The sequence below is a fragment of the Podarcis filfolensis genome (genome assembly GCF_964270895.1).
Source record: "Podarcis filfolensis genome assembly, chromosome: 5".
In the NCBI taxonomy this organism is placed as follows: domain Eukaryota; kingdom Metazoa; phylum Chordata; class Lepidosauria; order Squamata; family Lacertidae; genus Podarcis; species Podarcis filfolensis.
This window is the reverse complement of record NC_139608.1, coordinates 85122701-85141503: the sequence shown is the minus strand read 5'-3', so window position 1 is coordinate 85141503 and position 18803 is coordinate 85122701. Positions and strand designations below refer to the sequence as shown.

The window sequence follows — 18803 nt, the reverse complement described above, 5'->3', positions numbered from 1 at the left end:
ATCCTAGGACTTGGTGCGCAGAAAGTATGTGTTCTATAACTGAGCTATGGGGCTCTCACTTCAGAGCACATACTGATGCTCTTTTTCACCACCACACCACTCCTTATTAAAGCATGCACATCTGAGTAATAGTTTTGCCTACAGGCAAAAACAGCTAATGCTCTTGACAAAAAATATTCTGTGTTATGAGCACTCTTGCTCTCTTAGGAGCCCATTTCCTTGAGTAGAGTGTGGATACTCTCACGTACCAGGTCTGTGACCAGCTTCTGTGCCACTAGGCTAAGTTTTGTTGGTATTCCAACAAAGGAGTGGGAAGTAGCACATACTTGCTATCGTGGTCCATTCATAGATGCTGGCCGTCCACATCTCTTTGTTTCCCTCTGGCACTTTTCAGGTGGCTAGATTTAGGTTAGGCTCCCCCAAGTTGCTAACACTACACTCAGGGAAGCAGGTCCAATTAATGGCTGAGGGCTGATAGATCAGTCTTACGAACTAGCCAAGGCAAGGGGACACTTCAAAACGGCGTTCTCAAAGGTATCTGTGCATGTAGAAACCTCAAATCCTTTTATGGATCTGTCAGCCCCCATCCCTTCTTTACAGTGGTGCCTCGCAAGACGAAATTAATTCGTTCCGCAAGTTTTTTCTTCTTGCGAGTTTTTCGTCTTGCGAAGCACGGTTTCCCATAGGAATGCATTGAAAATCAATTAATGCGTTCCTATGGAGACCGCTTGCCAGGCTGGCGGTGCGGAGAAGGGCTTTTCTCCCCACCGCAAGCCTTCAGGACAGGTACGGGAACAGAGGGGAAGGCGCGCAGCGCTTCTCCTCTGTTCCCGGGGCTTGCGGTGGGAGGAGGGTTTTTCCTCCCCACCGCCAACAATCAGAACAGCATTCTGAATGTTGGCGGTGGGAAGGAAAACCCTCCTCCCACCGCAAGTCTTCAGGACAGCCATCCGAAGGCTGGCGCGGGGAGAAGGTCTCTCCGCCCCACCGCCAGCCTTCGGAGGAGCCTTCCGAAGGCTGCCGGTGGGGCGGAGAGACCTCCTCCCGCAGCCAGCCTTCGGAGCAGCCTTCCGAAGGCTGCTGGTGGGGCGGAGAGACCTCCTCCCGCCGCCAGCCTTCGGAGCAGCCTTCCGAAGGCTGGCGGTGGGGCGGAGAGACCTCCTCCCGCCGCCAGCCTTCGGAGCAGCCTTCCGAAGGCTGGCGGCGGGAGGAGGTCTCTCCGCCCCACCGCCAGCCTTCGGAGGAGGTCCGAGGACAGTGGGGAAGACGCGCTGCGCTTCCCCGCTGTCCTGGAGATTTCCCTATGGGCTTTCGTCTTGCGAAGGAAGCCCATAGGGAAATTCGTTTTGCGAAGCGCCTCCAAAACGGAAAACCCTTTCGTCTAGCGGGTTTTTCGTCTTGCGAGGCGTTCGTCTTGCGGGGCACCACTGTATTTTACTGTGTGACTTGCTCACACATATGGGCGAATGAAAGTGGGCTGATCCTTGATGAGGCATGGCCTCCTGCGTGGAAAGTTTTTTTGCTGAGTATTAAAGAGTCATTCTGGAACGCACTGAGGGTTTGGAACAGCTTAACCAATCTGGCAGTGCCCCCCATCCCAAGTGCTCTTTGATGTCAATGTTACATCGATGGCTGCTGCTACGATGCAGTCTTGTGGCGCTGCTGACCTAAATTATGAGACTCGCTCATATGGTCTGTTGACCTATAATAGACTATATGGGTCAAGATCTAGGTACGGTAAAGCTAAAGGACCTCTGGACAGTTAAGCCCAGTCAAAGGTGACTATGGGGTTGTGGCACTGGTCTCGCTTTTCAGGCTGAGGGAGCTGGCGTTTGTCTGCAGACAGCTTTCTGGGTCACGTGGCTAGCAGGACTAAACCGCTTCTGGCGCAACGGGAAACCATGACGGAAACCAGAGTGCACGGAAATGCCGTTTACCTTCCAGCCACAGTGGTACCTATTTATCTACTTGCACTGGCGTGCTTTCGAACTGCTAGGTTGGCAGAAGCTGGGACAGAGCAACGGGAGCTCACCTCATCACATGGATTCCAGATCTAGGTGTACTGGCAGAGGCAGAGTTATGTAAGAACTATAAATTGGGGTAAATCCTTTGAGAAAGCCCTACTGACCAGCAAATAACTTCTGGCTGCTCAGCTTAAGCCTTCATTCAGGTTAGGAGGGATATGCCATCACAGCACAGTCTTCCCCAACCTCAAGTCTGCTGCTTAACTATAACCCCCAGGATCCCAATCACTGGCCATGCTGGCAGGGACTGATGGCAGACTTACTAAATATGCCAGTTGTCCAACATCTGGGGACTGAAGGTTGGGGAAGGCTGTTGTATTGTGGCCCCCTAATTCTGAGTCTTACTCCTGCACAGCTGCTAGGTGAGGCAGGCAGGCAGGCATGAATACAAGACGTTCTCCCAGGCAAGTATCTCTCACAGAGAGAATGCAAAGAGCATCCTCCCTCCAAACCAAATGGTGAACCATCTGTGATCGGGCCCAATTTCACACAAGTGTTCTGATGAGCTGAAGAGAATGCAAGTTGGTTCCTTACGTATTTTGGGCCGGTGGGACCACGAATAGCTCCTTGCACTTGCGCAAGGAGTGGTGATATAGCAGTCCGCATCCCCAAACTTCCAGGATTAGGTGAAATCTCAAAAGCTTTTAAGAAGGCAGAGAATCGCACATGCCTTCCTTAGACAACAGGAAGTCCTTCAGATAGCAAAATCCTTATAGCAGCCAGCCTACAGCCTCACTACACTTACTCCTCCAACTACAACTAGGGGAGGGGAACACAGATCAGTTGCATCAACAGGTAAGGAGCCTGGCATGGAAAACTGCTCTGTCTCTGCCAGTGGGTCTGGGCGTTCTTGCCCGCCTGCAGCCAAGGAACCTACCCTTCAGGTCTTCATCTTCAGTGGTAGTATTACAGCTCTCCGTGGAACCCTGCAAGAAAGAAGATTGGTAGATGGAAGTATTGAAACATGCACGGCAGGGAGAGATTTCTATATAAATGGGAAACCTATCAAAGAAATGGAATTTAAAGGAGAAATGGGGAAAAACACACATCCCTTGGTTCGCAGGGCAACAAATCAGCGCTTTTCTACGTAACAAACCTTCTGCCACGTGTGATCTTTCCAAGTTTGAAAATTAAATTCTTATTTCTCCACACTATTCAAAAGGTATAATTTCAAATATTTTTATTTTTTTTTGCTCAAATATGAACCCGGACAACCAAGAAGGTATAAGAATGCCCTGCAACACAGATTTGGAATGGGACGTAAAGGAAGATACTTGGTTAGTAATATTTGCGGGGGGGACGGGGGACGATGATGAAGACTCCTTTTCATAATATAAAGAAGTGTCATTAAAGTATAGGGCTCAAGTAGTACATGACTCCTGGAAGACTCATGATTATAAATGCATCTGGAAACCCAAGGTGCTAGAGGGGATGTTCAGAAAAATGGGTCATGCCTCCAATTTATGGTAGTTTTTGGGCACCTGCTATAAACATTCCTGTTTAGATAAGCCTACCCAGATGCTTAAGACAGTTGGGGTAATTTTGATCTGTTTTAGTATGTTAACTTTTGTATGTTTTAAAGCAGGGTTGCAATTTTTTCTTGATTTTACTGCTTTATCTTTTGTAAACCGCTTTGAGGTGTTTTTGTTGTTTTTAAATATTACGAAATAAATCAAATTAGCAAATAAACAAAATGTTTCCAAGACTGATGGAAGGCACTGTTTATGATTCTTTAAAGGGCTTAAATAATAAAACAGAGTGTCACAGGTCCCTACATTGCAGGGGGTTGGACTAGATGACCCTTAGGGGTCCCTTCCAATTCTATGATTCTATGAGAGGTGTCTCTTCTCATATGAACCTTCAGATTCTGACCTTTACCAGGGGAAACCCTGCCATAGGTATTTTATTTTTTAAGAGGTAGAATTTAGTGGTGCCTGGGCCAGGGCTTTGAGGTGGCACCACAAATCTGGCCACATTTGAAAGAGGAAGAGGTTCCTGAAATTAAGACGAGGTAGCCAGGAACAAGGGCAGCAAAATGCTGCGACTACGTATTGTGAAAGCCATAGAGGTATAACGCAAACCACAACTTGATGGTGAATCGAGTTCCCCAGCTCTCTCCAGAATTTGTAGCAAAAGCTTGTGCATACCCTCCAACCCACACACCCCACATTAGTTGCCAGTGGTAAGGGAGAGGGAAACAAAGAATGCAAAGATCTCGGGGCGCAAGGTAAGTTTTCCTATGCATTAACAGAAACTGGGAGAGATATCGGTTATGAGACTGCTTGTCTGGATGCTTTCTCTTAGACTTGGTTTTGGAGGACAGTGAAAAGGGTGTTTGGGACTAACGCAAGTCCTTTGTGATCTGTCACTTACCTTTATGCCATCATTAGCATTGTGCACAACAGTAGTTTGTGGTTCCTAATTGAAAGAGGACAGAAATACAAGTATCAGATGTCAGCTCCAAAACTTTTCTCCCTCTGTGTAGTGCCTGTTGGGAGAGCAAAGTGACAAGACCAAAGCACAAACACCTCTATCCTAAAACGGTGTAAGTACATCCCATCCCATCCACCTTAAAGGGCCACTCAAGAGTTTTGGAAGAGAAATATCCAATTGTAATAGATAAACTTACAAGGAGACAAAGCCCTACAGGCCTCTCTATATCCCAATTTTGTTTGTGAACTTTCTTCGGCCTGGAAGATTTCCAGCAGTGCTCAAGAATTAGTGACCCACGGAGGGTACTGATTATTTATTACTTTTAAAAGCCAACATTAACATTTCACCCAGATCAGAGAGGAGAAGCAGGGCTTTGTCTCCACGTTTCCCCCACAAATGTCTCTGGAAGGACATTCACAATTTCCCCACAAAAATGGCAGCCAAAGCTCCACAGCAAAGAACTGCTCGAGTAGGTAAGTTGCAAAGTCCCACAATTGGTTGAACTGACGTTTCCAAAATGAGACGTTTTCAACAAAAAGAGGAGGGGAGAAGCTGAGCGTCACAAGAGCAGCATTAAAAAAGCCAACGCATAGTGAGGTACAGTGAGTAAAGGACAGGGTTAAAAATTATGAAGCAACCCAAGGGGGAGGGGGAACCTCTCCGAAGCATTACACGGAGTAGAGAGCAACTATCCAGTCTCTTAAGACTCCTAACTTGCAGCCATTCCTGTATTCTTTTTGAGAAACTTGCCCAGTTCTGTTCTATGACAGTATCACAATGCCCACAATGTTCATCCATTTCTGTGGCCCACAGCCTACTTCCAAGTCTTTAAAAGAAGGGCCAGAGCGGGCATTGGTTGAGCTGTCAAAAACACAGGAATGTGTGGCCCCGCTGCAAGCGTGTTAATCAGGAAGAGTGAAAAACCCGGTGCAAGTAAGACAAGGGCAAAGGTTTCCAATTCCTTCATTCTTTGGAGACTGGATGTCGTTGACCACTCCATCATGGCCTCCTTGAGGTCAAATTATATCATGACAAGCTGCAGGCCTCACACACAAGACACCACAGCGCTTCTGCACCTCTCACTTGCAAGGGAGCTTGGGATAAGAGCCGGGGGCAAGAGATTGCAGACAGAATTAAGCAGAAACACGGAGCAGCAACAGGCAGCATTCTGGGCAAGGGTAAGAACCAAAAGTAAAAACCAAAGAAGGGCAGATAAACGGTTGGGAAAGATACCATGGACATCTGCACTGGGGCTGATTCTTTTGCTGGGCTTACTACACTGGCTTTGTTGTTGGTCTGCGGCTAAGACAGAAAAACAGATGGTTTAGTTTCCCCCCCACCCTGCTGGGCAACAGTCATAAAAAAACATTACATTGCTATTGCTGCAAACAAGACATTTCAGCTCAGTCCCTTCCCAAAGTCACCTGTGGAGGGGAAAGGAAACAGGAGAAGGTGTAGTGGAACAGGTCGTGCCTGGTTTGCCATCTTCCATGGCAAAGATGCACCCAGATACCCACGGAAGATTAAATAGGATTGGGAAAAGAACGAGATGGGTATAGATGGGTTAGTCCAAAAGCAAAGTGGCAAGGAACTTAAGGGAAGATGAGTAGCCTAAATAGGAGTGTTAACTTAGCCAAGGGATGGAGGAGATAAGAGAAGGGAACACATTCAGATGAACTGCAGTATGTTGGATGGAACAACCTGGTGGCTGGTCACATTCAGAAACCTTGTGGCTGGAGCAGAAGGAAGGAAGATATTCATGACTAATCCCTCAGTGGGCCAGAGAAACCAATGTGTTCAATGACCTTCCCAGCATTCCGCATAAGTTTTTGATGTTGGACATAAGTTAGACTCATGTTTGCACAAACCTAGTTCACTAAAATATCCTGACTTCATGTCCTTCCTTCCTTCCTTTCCTGCAGTTCTGGATCCTAGCATTAGAAATTGCAAGGGCTGGTTGACTCATATGCCTCTCTCAAAGAGCGGAAGACTCCCAGCCCATTTCCCAGTGTGAGCGATCCTGCTCGAATTCTGGTAAGCCAGAAATGTACAGGTTGTGGTCTAGATGCATGTTTTTCAAGAAGCAGGCAAACCTGGATGCTTGTTCTCCTTGGTGATGCCCAGCAGAGGCCAACCCAACCCTTTCCTGGCTACCAAACAGCAGACTGAGAAAGGAGCAGGTAAGATGAACTAGTCGAATGACTATCCTACTATGGGAGTCACTGTCAAGCTGAAACTTATTTAGTCTGTAATATCCACAGAGAAGTCATTTGGAAAGCTGAGAGGAGACCACTGGAAGTTGTGTATTTGCAGTTCACAATGCATTGCACTGGCCCAGAGAATAGTCTGAGGGTACATGATGCAATTCTACCGCTGAAACTAAAAGCAAATCTGGTCCTGGTTGGGAGACTGCCTAGGAAGCATATGAAAGCCACTCTGAGCTCTTCAGAAAAAGTGTAATAAATACATGATAAAATAATGGGAGAGGCAGATACCCTTTGGCAAAACGGAGTTATACTGACACAGAAATATCTTATTAACCTGCTCTATCAAGCACCTTCGCCACAATAGCACCATGGTTGCTCCACTATTATGCATTTCAACTGGTACCAAGGCCCCCCCCCAATTAATAGTAGTTCCATATGCACTAACACATCAATTTGCAATATGAATTAGGAAAACCACAGTGCTTCATGGTGGCCAACCATGCAATTTTCAGATATTCAGAAGAAGTGTCAAGGATCACCTGTAAGGATAGCAGATACGTCTATAGAGAGAGGTCAACAGAAAATTACACAAACAAAGTTGGGGAGATTTTTGTAACCTGGGATAACCCACAACTTATTTATTTACTTGACAGGGATTGGCCGACACAGTGTGCCCTCTTCAAATATAAACTCCAAGGCAGTGGAGATGCCTCTACATCATACAATGCCACTTTGCTGTGTGTGAGAGGGGAAATCAAGCAACCATGTGGGAGAGTACCCCACCAAGATGAGGACAGGGTGGGGAAAGACCCTTCCAATTAATTAGCCCTCCTAACATGGTTCCTTGAGCCCCCCTCTCTCTCACACACACTGTCACACTGCACCAGTGTGGCACTGCATCATGGGAATGTGGCTCTAACACCGCCAAGTGCGAGTAATGAGTTGGGTAGGTGCAACAAGTACAAGCTGAACACAAACCCTGTAAATAACCCCACACAAATCTCAGCTTCATGGAACCAGCCCTAAGCATGTTCCGACTTTAACCATGCCCACTCTGTAGCATGTGTAAGCAGTGCTTTCCAGAATTCTGCTCTGTTAAAATTATGCCCAGGACACACTCATCGGCAGACTTCCTTAACCCACGTATTGAAACTGTTCGCTATGCTATGTGGGCTAGAGGTTTTCAAGTTCTAAAAGGTCCATGAGATCTATGAATCCCTCCCTAGGGAGGTCAAGAGATGCCTTCACGTTGGCAGGGGAGATGATATCCCTGTCCCAGATCCCCTCGTGGCTGCAACCCTACACAGGGAAACAGTTCTGCTTTACTTAATCCAGTTCTCGATTTCTCCCCCATAACCCATAATAAAAAGAGGAAGACAAAGCAAGTGTAAAACTGGGTTTCAAAATAGGTTCATTTACACCAGCTAGGCCCTTCAAGACAGAAAGTAACACATGTGTTTCTGTACCTTCCACCACATGGGACAATGTGCACATCACAGCAGATATAACGGTTACAAATAAAACCAGTAGCAAACGTTGTTGCTGCCTCATTACTTTTCATAAAAACACAAGTCTTTGTGAATGAAGACTTGATTCTCACACTTAGGATCCTGCTGGTTTTCTTCCTTGCTATGCTGCAAGCACCTCTCTCACTCTCTTTTCTTTAAGAATTCTGGTATTTAATGCGGGATAGGTCCCAAACGAAGATTTTAAAAATAAATAAATAAATAATTCTATTCATGGGGGGGGGAGACCCACTCTGCTCCTATTGAAGATTATTTTTAATACTTTAAAACAGGGGTGGAGAACCTAAGGTCCTGTGAGGCAGTGAATGAAGTCCACTGGGCTTCTCTGGACTCTCCCCAGGGCAAACCCCTCATCCACTGCACTCTGTGCCCTCTGGGTAGAGGGATGCATTTATTATGGGGGTTCAGAAGCCTTTGACATCTGACTGACTGACTGGAACACAGCCTACTATACAAAAAGGTAATACACCCATCCGTTGCTTCCACTACTTCTTGCTTCTGGCTCCACCTGAAAAGGAATACAGCTCCCAAGCTGGAAAGCCCAACCCTGTTTTATAGTGAAGAACTGCACCCCAACAAAGTAAACCCAAAATCTCATTAAGCAATGGTGTAGCCAAGAAAAGCACTCACCATATGCACCTTGTGGTGTCTTTGCCACATCTTTGACTCTCACAAAGGGATGCAGAAGGGAAAGTCACCTGAGCTACTACCTAACATTGCAACCTTACGCATGTTTACTTGAAAGTAAGCTCCGCTGTGTTCAGTGAGGCTTACTCCCAGGTTAGTGAGCAAAGGATTGTGCTGAATGCATTGGAAATCAGTAGTAGCAGTATTCCAAATCAGAGAGTGAGGACAGGTCAAATACATACACATAGGTTACGCGGAGAATTCACAAGAGAAAGTGGACCTTCACATTAAACCTGCTATTAACAGACATGGGAGAGGGCAACTAGTTGTCTGCCTTGACAGCAACTAGCATACACAGTTGAAATAGTGGCAGGCAGGCAAAGAGTTCGTTCATATGCTGATTTACCATCTTCCCAATGCAGCAACTGGAAACACAGAAGCTGGGCACTGCTGATAATGAGCAAGACGGAAGAGAGTAGAGAACATGACCTTGAGAGCGTTTAGCCCACACATGGAGGGAAACTGTGGTCCAGTTATCATGATATACATAATTTTAATTTTGCTGTTACAGAGGGCAGGGGCCACTAGGAACAATGTCCACCTCCTGTTCTTGTGTCATCTGAAGTACTAACTAAGGGGTTCAGGAGGTATAAGCGAGAAGACAACAGCCCAAGCTGTCACCTTGCATCAAGGCCATGTGTTCCTATGGTGTACTTGCATTGATGCTTTACCATGAACTTCTCCAGCTGAGCATTCAATGGCAACGTGGCCAGCTCTGCTGCTGGTACTTTATAGTAGTAGCATGCAAAAAAACCTGCTGATGAAGAGACCACCTGGATTCTTCTGCTGTGTCAGATGCCTAGGCTATCACCAAATATCCCACCTTGATTAAGAATAGGCTAAGTACTGTCCAGGCTAATGAGGGGACTGGGAGCAAGTGCCTGTGTCTTGTTTTGGAATGATAACAATAGGCCAAATGGTGAGGATCTCCCTGCCAAATGTAGAAAGCCTCACTCGGCAGAAAGTTAACATTGAGGTCAATCACTAGTCTACTGACTCCAATGAGTGTTACTCTAGCTGGTAATCTCTGTTGAGGGGGGAGCATGGAGCAGCATCCTCTTGTGTACCTTGGAAAATAGCTAGGACCATTCTGCTAGGTAGGTTGTGATGCTGTTTCTTCCGTGTCCTGGAATTGGGGTGGGGGTGGGGGTGGTAAGGTTGGGATGAGCACTCATCAGTGTTGGTGCTAACCTTTAAAGTCCTAAACGGCCTCGGCTCAGTATAACTGAAGGAGCGTCTCCACCCCCATCGTTCAGCCCGGACACTGAGGTCCTCCTCCAAGGGTCTTCTGCTGGTTCCCTCACTGCAAGAAGCAAAGTTACAGGGAACCAGGCAGAGGGCCTTCTCAGTAGTAGCGCCCGCCCTGTGGAACGCCCTCCCACCAGATGTCAAGGAAATAAACAAGTATCTGACTTTTAGAAGACATCTGAAGGCAGCCCTGTTTAGGGAAGTTTTTAATGTTTGATGCTTTATTATGTTTTATATATTCTGTAAGCCACCCAGAGTGGCTGGGGAAACCCAGTCAGATGGGCGGGGTATAAATAATAAAATCATCATCATCATCATCATGGCACATTCAGCAGGTACTACAATGCAACAGACTATAACACTGCCCTCTGTCTGCCTCATGGTTGCTCTTGCTCTGTGTTATATGTTGCTCTGAGTTATACGCAGCTTTGGTGCTGAAGGCAAAATCTTGGCTGGAAGTGTAGCGGCAGTACTTAAAATCTCCCACCCTCCTTGTAAGCTGACTTTCATTTACAGGGAAGTGAGAAAGAGGAGACTCTGATGGGGGGTGGCGGGGGACGACGACCCCAAAATTAAAACCTGAGGAGGTGAGCACTGCAAGAGCTTTACCTAGACTCTGTTTCTTGTCTATAAATGGAGCTGTTGAGAGTGCAGGAAGTCTTCCCCCCTGAAGGAAGTCTAAAGCTTTGGCTCAGCCACTACCCTTCCCAAAGGTTGCCCAAAGCAATCCCTAAGGAAAGCTAGGAGAGGGATGCTGATGTCACCAGAATTTTGCTTGAAGGAAGCGAGAGCTTCAAATTACGAGCGACATACAACGAGACTTACTTCTTTTGACATTTGGTTGCATTATATATCCAACACATCCCGGGGAATATACACATTCATTATGAAGGGGGAAATGAATGGGAACAGTTGTCAGATATGTGATTAATGCCAACTCATTTTGGCATTAATGCCAACCATATACTTTTGGATTTTTTTTGGTGCGGGAGGAGCACTGAAGGGAGAAGATGGGAAAACAACTGTGTAACGGAAGAGGGTCTTAGGGACAGAATTCTGGGAGGGAACAGGAAGTTAATGACGGGTGTGAGCCACACCATGGTGCTGCGCCCAAACTTTTCACCCAGGACACAAGGAAAAGGCCGTTTGTTCTGCACTGCAGGGCTGCTCACCACCAAGGAAGGTAGCGCTAGCGCAGTGCAATGCCGGCTCCTGTTTACATTTCAGCACTTCTGCAGTGAAATACCCAAGGTTCCATGCCCGGACGAGAGTGCAGAGACCATGCTCTTCTTGGCTATGCGGACAGCTGATCCAGCTTGGGAGACTGTTTGTCAGTTCACTCAATATCAAAAGCTGAATTTAAGGTGCCCAACTTTCGGAACCAAGTCAAACCCTTACCAAGGGCCTCGTCTACAGCATGATCTTTTCCGTGAGAACATGGACCTTTCGAAGTGCGAGATGTCTCCCCTTCCCACCGGCCCCAGCCCCAGCCCGCCCCTTGCCCAGACATGCTATGTGAAGGGGGTGATGAGCACAAGCTGGACGTGCATGGCATGAGAATGGTGATTGCACAGGGTCACAGGCAGTTTTATGGGAGGTGCTCACCATCAAATGCACGCTGGAGCTTGACTTCCTTTTCTGGACACACCATTGAGAGGAGGAAAAAAAGAAGGAAACAAAGAGATGAGAAGAGAAGCAGAGAAAATGTTGGCACTTGTGTGTCAGCACAGACCCTGCTGCCAATCATGCTCCTCCAAGAAAGGATCAAGATGGCACAAACATCTGGGCACATGGAAGGCAGAGATCATCAACCTGGCGACACGGCATTCCAAACTCAGCAAGAGGGTAAAACAAAGAAAGAATGCAGCCAATGTGACATGGGAGAAACGGAAACCGGCGATATGTTCTTCTCAAAATATTCCCAATCTAGCAAAGGATGAGGAAAGTTTTCCCGTAAACCACACACAGTTTCCTTCCAAAGAAATCACACTTTTGAACTGCCTATTCAATATGGTAACGAAGGGCAATGGACAACTGGTGTTTCAATCCCTTAGCCTTGGGTCTTTCTGTTCAAAACTGCCCTCATCGGGTCAAGTGGCAAGCATCTATTTCCTCACACAAATAAAGAATGTTTAATTCGCCTGTACTGGGAAGGTGGCTTACAATGACAGTTACAGCTGCAATTCCAAGGTATGCACAAATGCACCCACAGAGCCAGAAAGCATGCTTGGGATCTTCCAGAGAAAGGAGCATTTCAGCACCCTGCCCATAGAAATACCCTATTTTTCGCTCTATAAGACACACTTTTTTCCCTCCTAAAAAGTAAAGGGAAATGTGTGTGCGTCTTATGGAGCGAATGCAGACTGCGCAGCTATCCCAGAAGCCAGAACAGCAAGAGGGATTGCTGCTTTCGGTGAGCAGCGATCCCTCTGGCTGTTCTGGCTTCTGGGATTCAGAATATTTTTTTTCTTGTTTTCCTCCTCCAAAAACTAGGTCTGGTGTCTTATGGTCTGGTGTGTCTTATAGAGCGGAAAGCACGGTAGTTTTCAGGATGAGCCAAAGAGACTGACTGAGTACGTAACAACGCCCCACCCTTGTCATCAGAATCAAGGCACATGTCACTCTCTCACAGAGCACAGCCCTGGGAACTTGCACAGAAAAGAAGAAAGTAGATCAGAGACACTTCCGCACAGATGCACGATGGGTCAGACAAGAAGATGTCAAGTGTGTGCTCCAACAGGGGCGCACAGAAAAAGGCACGCTCAGCAGGAGGTGTCTGTGCGAATGGAAACAGCTAGGTTTCATCGAGTGAGACCAGAGAGTTTACGAGCCCCTTTCTTGCCTAACCCCAACAAGAGAGAAACGTGGCATTTTCTGAAACAATTCGAGAAAAAACAATGAAGCATAAAACAAGCATGGCTGAGAACGTGCAAGGCACTTCCAAGGACGTTGGCAGGGGAGTAAGATTAAGTACCAGCCTGCAATGATTGATGGGCAAGAGAAGAAGATGAGGAAAGCCAGAGATTGCAGGAAAGAAGCATGATTAGCATTGCACCATGCTTATTGCTTAAGTGATCCACCCAGATTGTGTTTCCTCTTTCCTTTCTGGCAACAATTATTACCCACATGGGGCATCAGCCACAGTCTTGTTTAGAAATCCTACTCTCAGCCCCTGCTCCCTCCCTCCAGACCAATAAAGAAACTGAGATAATTCCCTTTCCAGCTGCCTGTTATACAGCCTTCTGGGGGCATGTAGATGTGTTCTGACTCTGCAGAGAAACCCACACAATGCCCACTGAATTGCACATCATATTAATTGTGTTCAAGCAATTACACACGCATTTCAAAAAGCAGGATCGGGGTGTGTGGGGATACAGCCCGATGACTGCTGCTGCTACTAAAAGGTTTACATACACAATCCTATGCATGTCTACTCAGAAGTCCCATTGATTTCCAATGGGGCTTAGTCTGTTTATTTTTTTGCAGTAGATTTTATCATTTTTTGTTGTGGTTTTGCCTTATAGTAACCTATTTGCTACGTAAGAATGGGGAGAGTGAACTTAAGCATCAATTAATTAATTGTTTTGGATGGCCTCAACCCAGGCATTGCACCAAAGCTGGATGGGGCCATAAGCTGTCTGCATTGCAGTCTTGTTCTTAACACAGCTTGTGCTTAAGGATAGGGCTGAGCGATATATTGATATATTATCTAAAACCGGTTTTGCATTCCATATCATGATAATTTTTGACCTGGCAATGTATCATGAATCATGATGTGTGATAAGGCTGGGTGACGACTGGCTTTCAACATCACAATATATCACCAGCTAAACAGCGTGATATACCGATTATATCATGATGTCTGAAACAAGGATGTAATTATGCAGAGGTGAATGGAGTAATGTCCTGAAAACTGCTGCTACTTAGGGGTCTAAAACTGACACCTTTTTACTTACCTTTAACATATTGTTACAACTGTTATTTTATAGTACAGAGCAACATGGGCAGAAGGAATCACGAGGCAAGCGATGATCATGGTTTCGCCCACATTGTGATTTTTTACATAGCACACACACACACATTGTGATTCGCGATATATCACCATGCTGAAAAGTATGAAATTGTTACCACAATGTGAACTTCAAATTGGATTTGGACGATGTACGGATACCTTGCCCAGTTTGTGTGTGTGTGTGATGCAAAAATCACAATGCGAGAAAAACCGTGAAGCCAGCCAATTCCTCTACATAGCTCCTTATTTCAGACATCATGATATATCAGTATATCACGATGTTTAGCCGGTGATATATTGCAATGTTGAAAACCAGGTATTGCCCAACCCTACCCGAGGACATTGAGAACATCTTTGTGACATGAGAATTCTTCTCAGAACTGCAAGTGTATTGTCAAGGTAGAATACAAAGCCATGCAAGAGTTCAAACCTACGAGCCCTTTTAAAGCGGAGTTTCTCAAGGCATGCCATAGTAGGTTTTCTCAAACATGCCTTATCACGGGCAGTTAAGGAAAAGCAGAGCAAATAGCTTCAGTGTGACAGACCCATTACACTTGCACAAATAATCACAGAACAAGGGGAGAAGGAAGGGGAGACAGCAGGACCCGCTCCAGTGGATTGGCAGGGACCAACGGCACTTTGTTCCTCATCCCACAGAAAAGTCTCTCTTAGAGGCCACTCCACCCGATCATGAACTATTTATGCAACTTTGTGAAGAATTAGTGTCTGGATTTTATCATTTTCTTCTTCCCACCCCGTCACTTTTTCCTTTTGTATGAAGTCTATTGGATTCAAGTCTGTGGTCAGGGTTTTGTTTTGCTTTTTCATCTCTGCACAGCGCCACAAAACACTTTAGATGCTTTACACTTAATAATGGCAGTTTAAGAGATTTTGAGTGTGGGTTTTGGGAACTGCCTAGCTAGTTCAAGTCAGGAGTTGACATTGCCTCATATCCTTCTCATCCACCCATTTCCTGACTTCTGCAGCACATGCAGGTTCCTCTTTCTCAGTTCAGTGCACACTTACTTCAGTAAACTTGACTGGGTTCCCTGTCTCTTAGCTTCCCTATTTCCTGGGACCTCCTCCTGGCCTCAGCTTGCCACACAGGCTTCCTTCTGGCACTTGGGCCTTTGTGAGGTTTAATCGTAGACAGACAATCTCCCCTTCCCTCAGAGAAGCTTGTGTGCAAACATTCTGACAGCTCCATTCCGTCATCAAATTGGAAGGTTTATCAGAATCCTGCTCCATCACAACCATTATTATACACATTATTAGTATATTATTATTATTTATTTATTTATTACAGCTTCACTGTTTAAGCATCCTGCATTTCCTCTCTTTGTAACTTTGAAGACACACTGGCAGACTACAATGGTAGACTACTGGTAGACTACTATGATTTCAGTAAAAAAAATATGTAAATAATGCAAACCCTTACTTCATCTGTTTCTCCTTAACAAATATAGGGGTTCTAGACCCAAGTGTTTCCTGATTTAATCCCCTGACTCAACACAGATCTCCCATATCAAAATGATCCCCTTAGCCTTTATTTGAAAAGGCCTCAGAAAGACATTGCAGAGCTGCTTTCTCCCTAACATTTAAGCTAATCCCTTCCCTTGATGCAGAGATTTAAGACCACTACTCGTTTTATCTTCTGTAGTCTTGTAAAACATAAAAAAACCAATAATGTTCTTACTAAGCATCTCCTCGATTGATTTGTTCACCCACCTCCGTTTCCTTTTCAGCTTATTCACATCCTTCTGGATGTCCAGAACTGACCACAGCAGTTCAGGGATGACATAGTGGACAGGGTGGTAGGGAAACCCTGGCTTCATTTTCCAAGTCATGCACAAAGCTCCTCTTAGGCCCAGTTACCACCTCTCAACTGAACCTACTTCATGGGCTAGTTTCAAGAATAAAACACTACACATTGCCCAGCTTACAGAGAGGATGGGATACAAATGAAATAAAACACCACCAAGACTGAACTACCATTACTTAGGAAGCACAGAAAATCATGTTCCGTTGAGGAAGGAGATTCCTACGCACCCCTAGGAATCACGTCTCATTGGCTGAACTGCTCTTATAGTCAAGGGATTATTTACCCTAAACTGGCTTTCGTATAAATGAAAAAGTGGGTTTTTGTCACTTACCTGTAAATTCTAATTCTTCCTAGTGGAAGGAGGTTAGTCTGACAATTGGGACGGCTCCGCCTAGGAGCAGGCAGGATAAAAACTGATGACATCATCCAGGATGAGTTGGCTCCTGCTTGCCTCAACCATGCTAGAGCAGTGCCAGAAGAAGACCCCTCCATGCAGAACACAATTTCAAGAAAAGTAACCAACTATATATCTGAGAAGGCTGCCAACCATAACAGTTTAAAGCAAAACACCACAACACAGAACAGAGGTAATACCCAAAGAGCCAACGAGTCTCTTGCATGGGTGCACGACTCCAAACCAACTAAGAGTGAGGCAGACTGCCCACATTCCACCGCAAAGTGAAGGAATTTAAGCAACTAAATTCTTCCTCTGCGCATTCTGTGGGATGGTTCATGTGCACGCACCTGAACACCCTAAAAAGGTAAAAAAAGGTAAAGGACCCCTGGACGGTTAAGTCCAGTCAAAGGCAACTATGGGGTTGCGGCGCTCGTCTCTCTTTCAGGCCGAGGGAGCTGGCGTTTGTCCACTGACAGCTTTCCAGGTCATGTGGCCAGCATGACTAAACAGCTTCTGGCGCAACAGATGGAAACCAGAGCGCACGGCAATGCCGTTTACCTTCCCGCTGCAGCAGTACCTATTTATCTACTTGCACTGGCGTGCTTTCAAACTGCCAGGAGCTGGGACAGAGGAATGGGAGTTCACCCCGTTGCGGGCATTCGAACTGCCAATCTTCTGACTGGCAAGCCCAAGAAAAGGGGTAGGCAACCTAAGGCCCGGGGGCCAGATGCAGCCCAATCGCCTTCTCAATCCGGTCCCCAGAAGGCCCGGGAATCAGCATGTTTTTACATGAGTAGAATGTGTGCTTTTATTTAAAATGCATCTCTGGGTTATTTGCAGGGCATAGGAATTTGTCCATTATTATTTTTTTCAAAATATAGTCCGGCCCACCACATGGTCTGAGCGATGGTGGACCGGCCCACGGCTGAAAAAGGTTGCTGACTCCTGCCCAAGAGGCTCAGTGGTTTAGACCACAGCGCCACCCGCATGCGAGCTCTCCACACCTTGACTTCTGTCACTGAGGCGAGGCTAGTCTGGGTAAGCAAGAGCCCCCTCCTTCTGGATGATGTCATGAATTTCAACCCTGGAGGAGAAGCCATCCCATCTGCCAGTGTGTCCTATCTGCACTTGAGAGAAAACCACTGCTTTCCCCCCTTTATCCTCAAATAGGGCGAATTAACTGTTTTCCCCTTCTTTGATTATTATTAAAAGCAACGATAACACATTTCTATATATTGCACAATGTTTATAAACATGCAATAATAGTTTTATATGTTGCTTTCAGATGTTCAGAGTGCTCCGTACAAATTCTCCTGTTACAATCCTTACAACAACCATGTTGAATTAATTGGCATTATCCTGAAGCTGAAAGTAGCGTGATGTGTTTATAGTGGATGCATCAATTCAGATTGATATCATATTGATTCAGGACCCAGTCTCTTAGCTGCTGTGCAACACCAGCTCACACATCCTTTCCAATATGACCTTTTAAAACTCAAATTTCTAAGTTGTCATCTCCAACGCATCCGAGGCAGGTTTTCTCATCCCTTGCTCAACAAGTGTTGGCTTCCATGGTAAGTTATTTTTTAAGCTGCCCAGTATAGACTTATGGAAGAAAGCAGAAATAATAGATTGTGAGTAAAACTAGCTACTTTGCTTTCTCTGCAACTATACAGGATGAAGAGTACATTTCTACAAGAGCTAAAAAGAATTTGCCAAAAGCGCACACACTTCTCTCTAGTTCATCTGAAGTATTGCAACAAGCCAGGATAAATAAGTTAATGGAGTGAACTTATTCACAAGAACAGGATTAGCAACATGTGGAACAGACCCTGTTAGTAAGTTATCTGTTGTGTTCAGTTCCTGGGTTTCCAAGGTATGGCAGTAGCTTCTAAGTGATATGTTATTTTGGACAGCTCCTATACCCAGATTGATAGCACATGACCCAGAGTCCTAGCTGAACAACAAAGAAATCCACAGACAAAGGAAAATTAATGGAATTCTAAGAGAAATCACACCCATGAACATCTAGTTTCCTCCCTAGAACAGTACATCACACGCCATTAAATTATCTCCTCATTACTATGGAGCTTTATCCTATTCTATCTCCCTGCCTCTTTCCCCAGCAGGAGCTAAAACTACCAGCAGAGATTATAGGGGGAAAAGGCTGAAATTAATTTGGAAACAGCATTCAGGACGGTAAATTCCACAGAAAAACTAATTATCCCAATAAAAGCAGTTCATTTGCTGCACTTGTTGTGAGATAAGCGCGACCACAATTCCTTGCAGCCAACACAAATACTCACAGGAAAAGCAAACGGAGAGAATAATCAATAGTCAAGAATTCATTAGAACATCACAGGGGCATCATTTTAGGGTGATGTCTTTCACTTTGTATGGAACATGAGCAACGCTCCTGTATCTTACATATGAGCTGTGGAGATGAA

General features: G+C 45.6%; 1 protein-coding gene across 37 annotated transcripts in view; it reads right to left on the bottom strand.

Moving 5' to 3' along the window:
- Window positions 1-18803, bottom strand: part of CAMK2G (calcium/calmodulin dependent protein kinase II gamma) — a 158142-nt gene that overhangs the window by 15886 nt on the left and 123453 nt on the right. For 13 of the 37 annotated variants that reach the window (XM_083615663.1, XM_083615655.1, XM_083615652.1 and 10 more), the window contains 3 exons: window positions 5691-5759; window positions 4398-4442; window positions 2902-2950 (listed from right to left, as the gene is read on the bottom strand). In XM_083615663.1, the coding sequence (XP_083471789.1) occupies window positions 2902-2950; window positions 4398-4442; window positions 5691-5759 (163 nt within the window). Of the gene's footprint in view, window positions 1-2901; window positions 2951-4397; window positions 4443-5690; window positions 5760-11730; window positions 11764-18803 lie in introns of all 37 variants that reach the window. The other 24 variants (XM_083615651.1, XM_083615640.1, XM_083615676.1 and 21 more) reach the window with 3 other exon arrangements.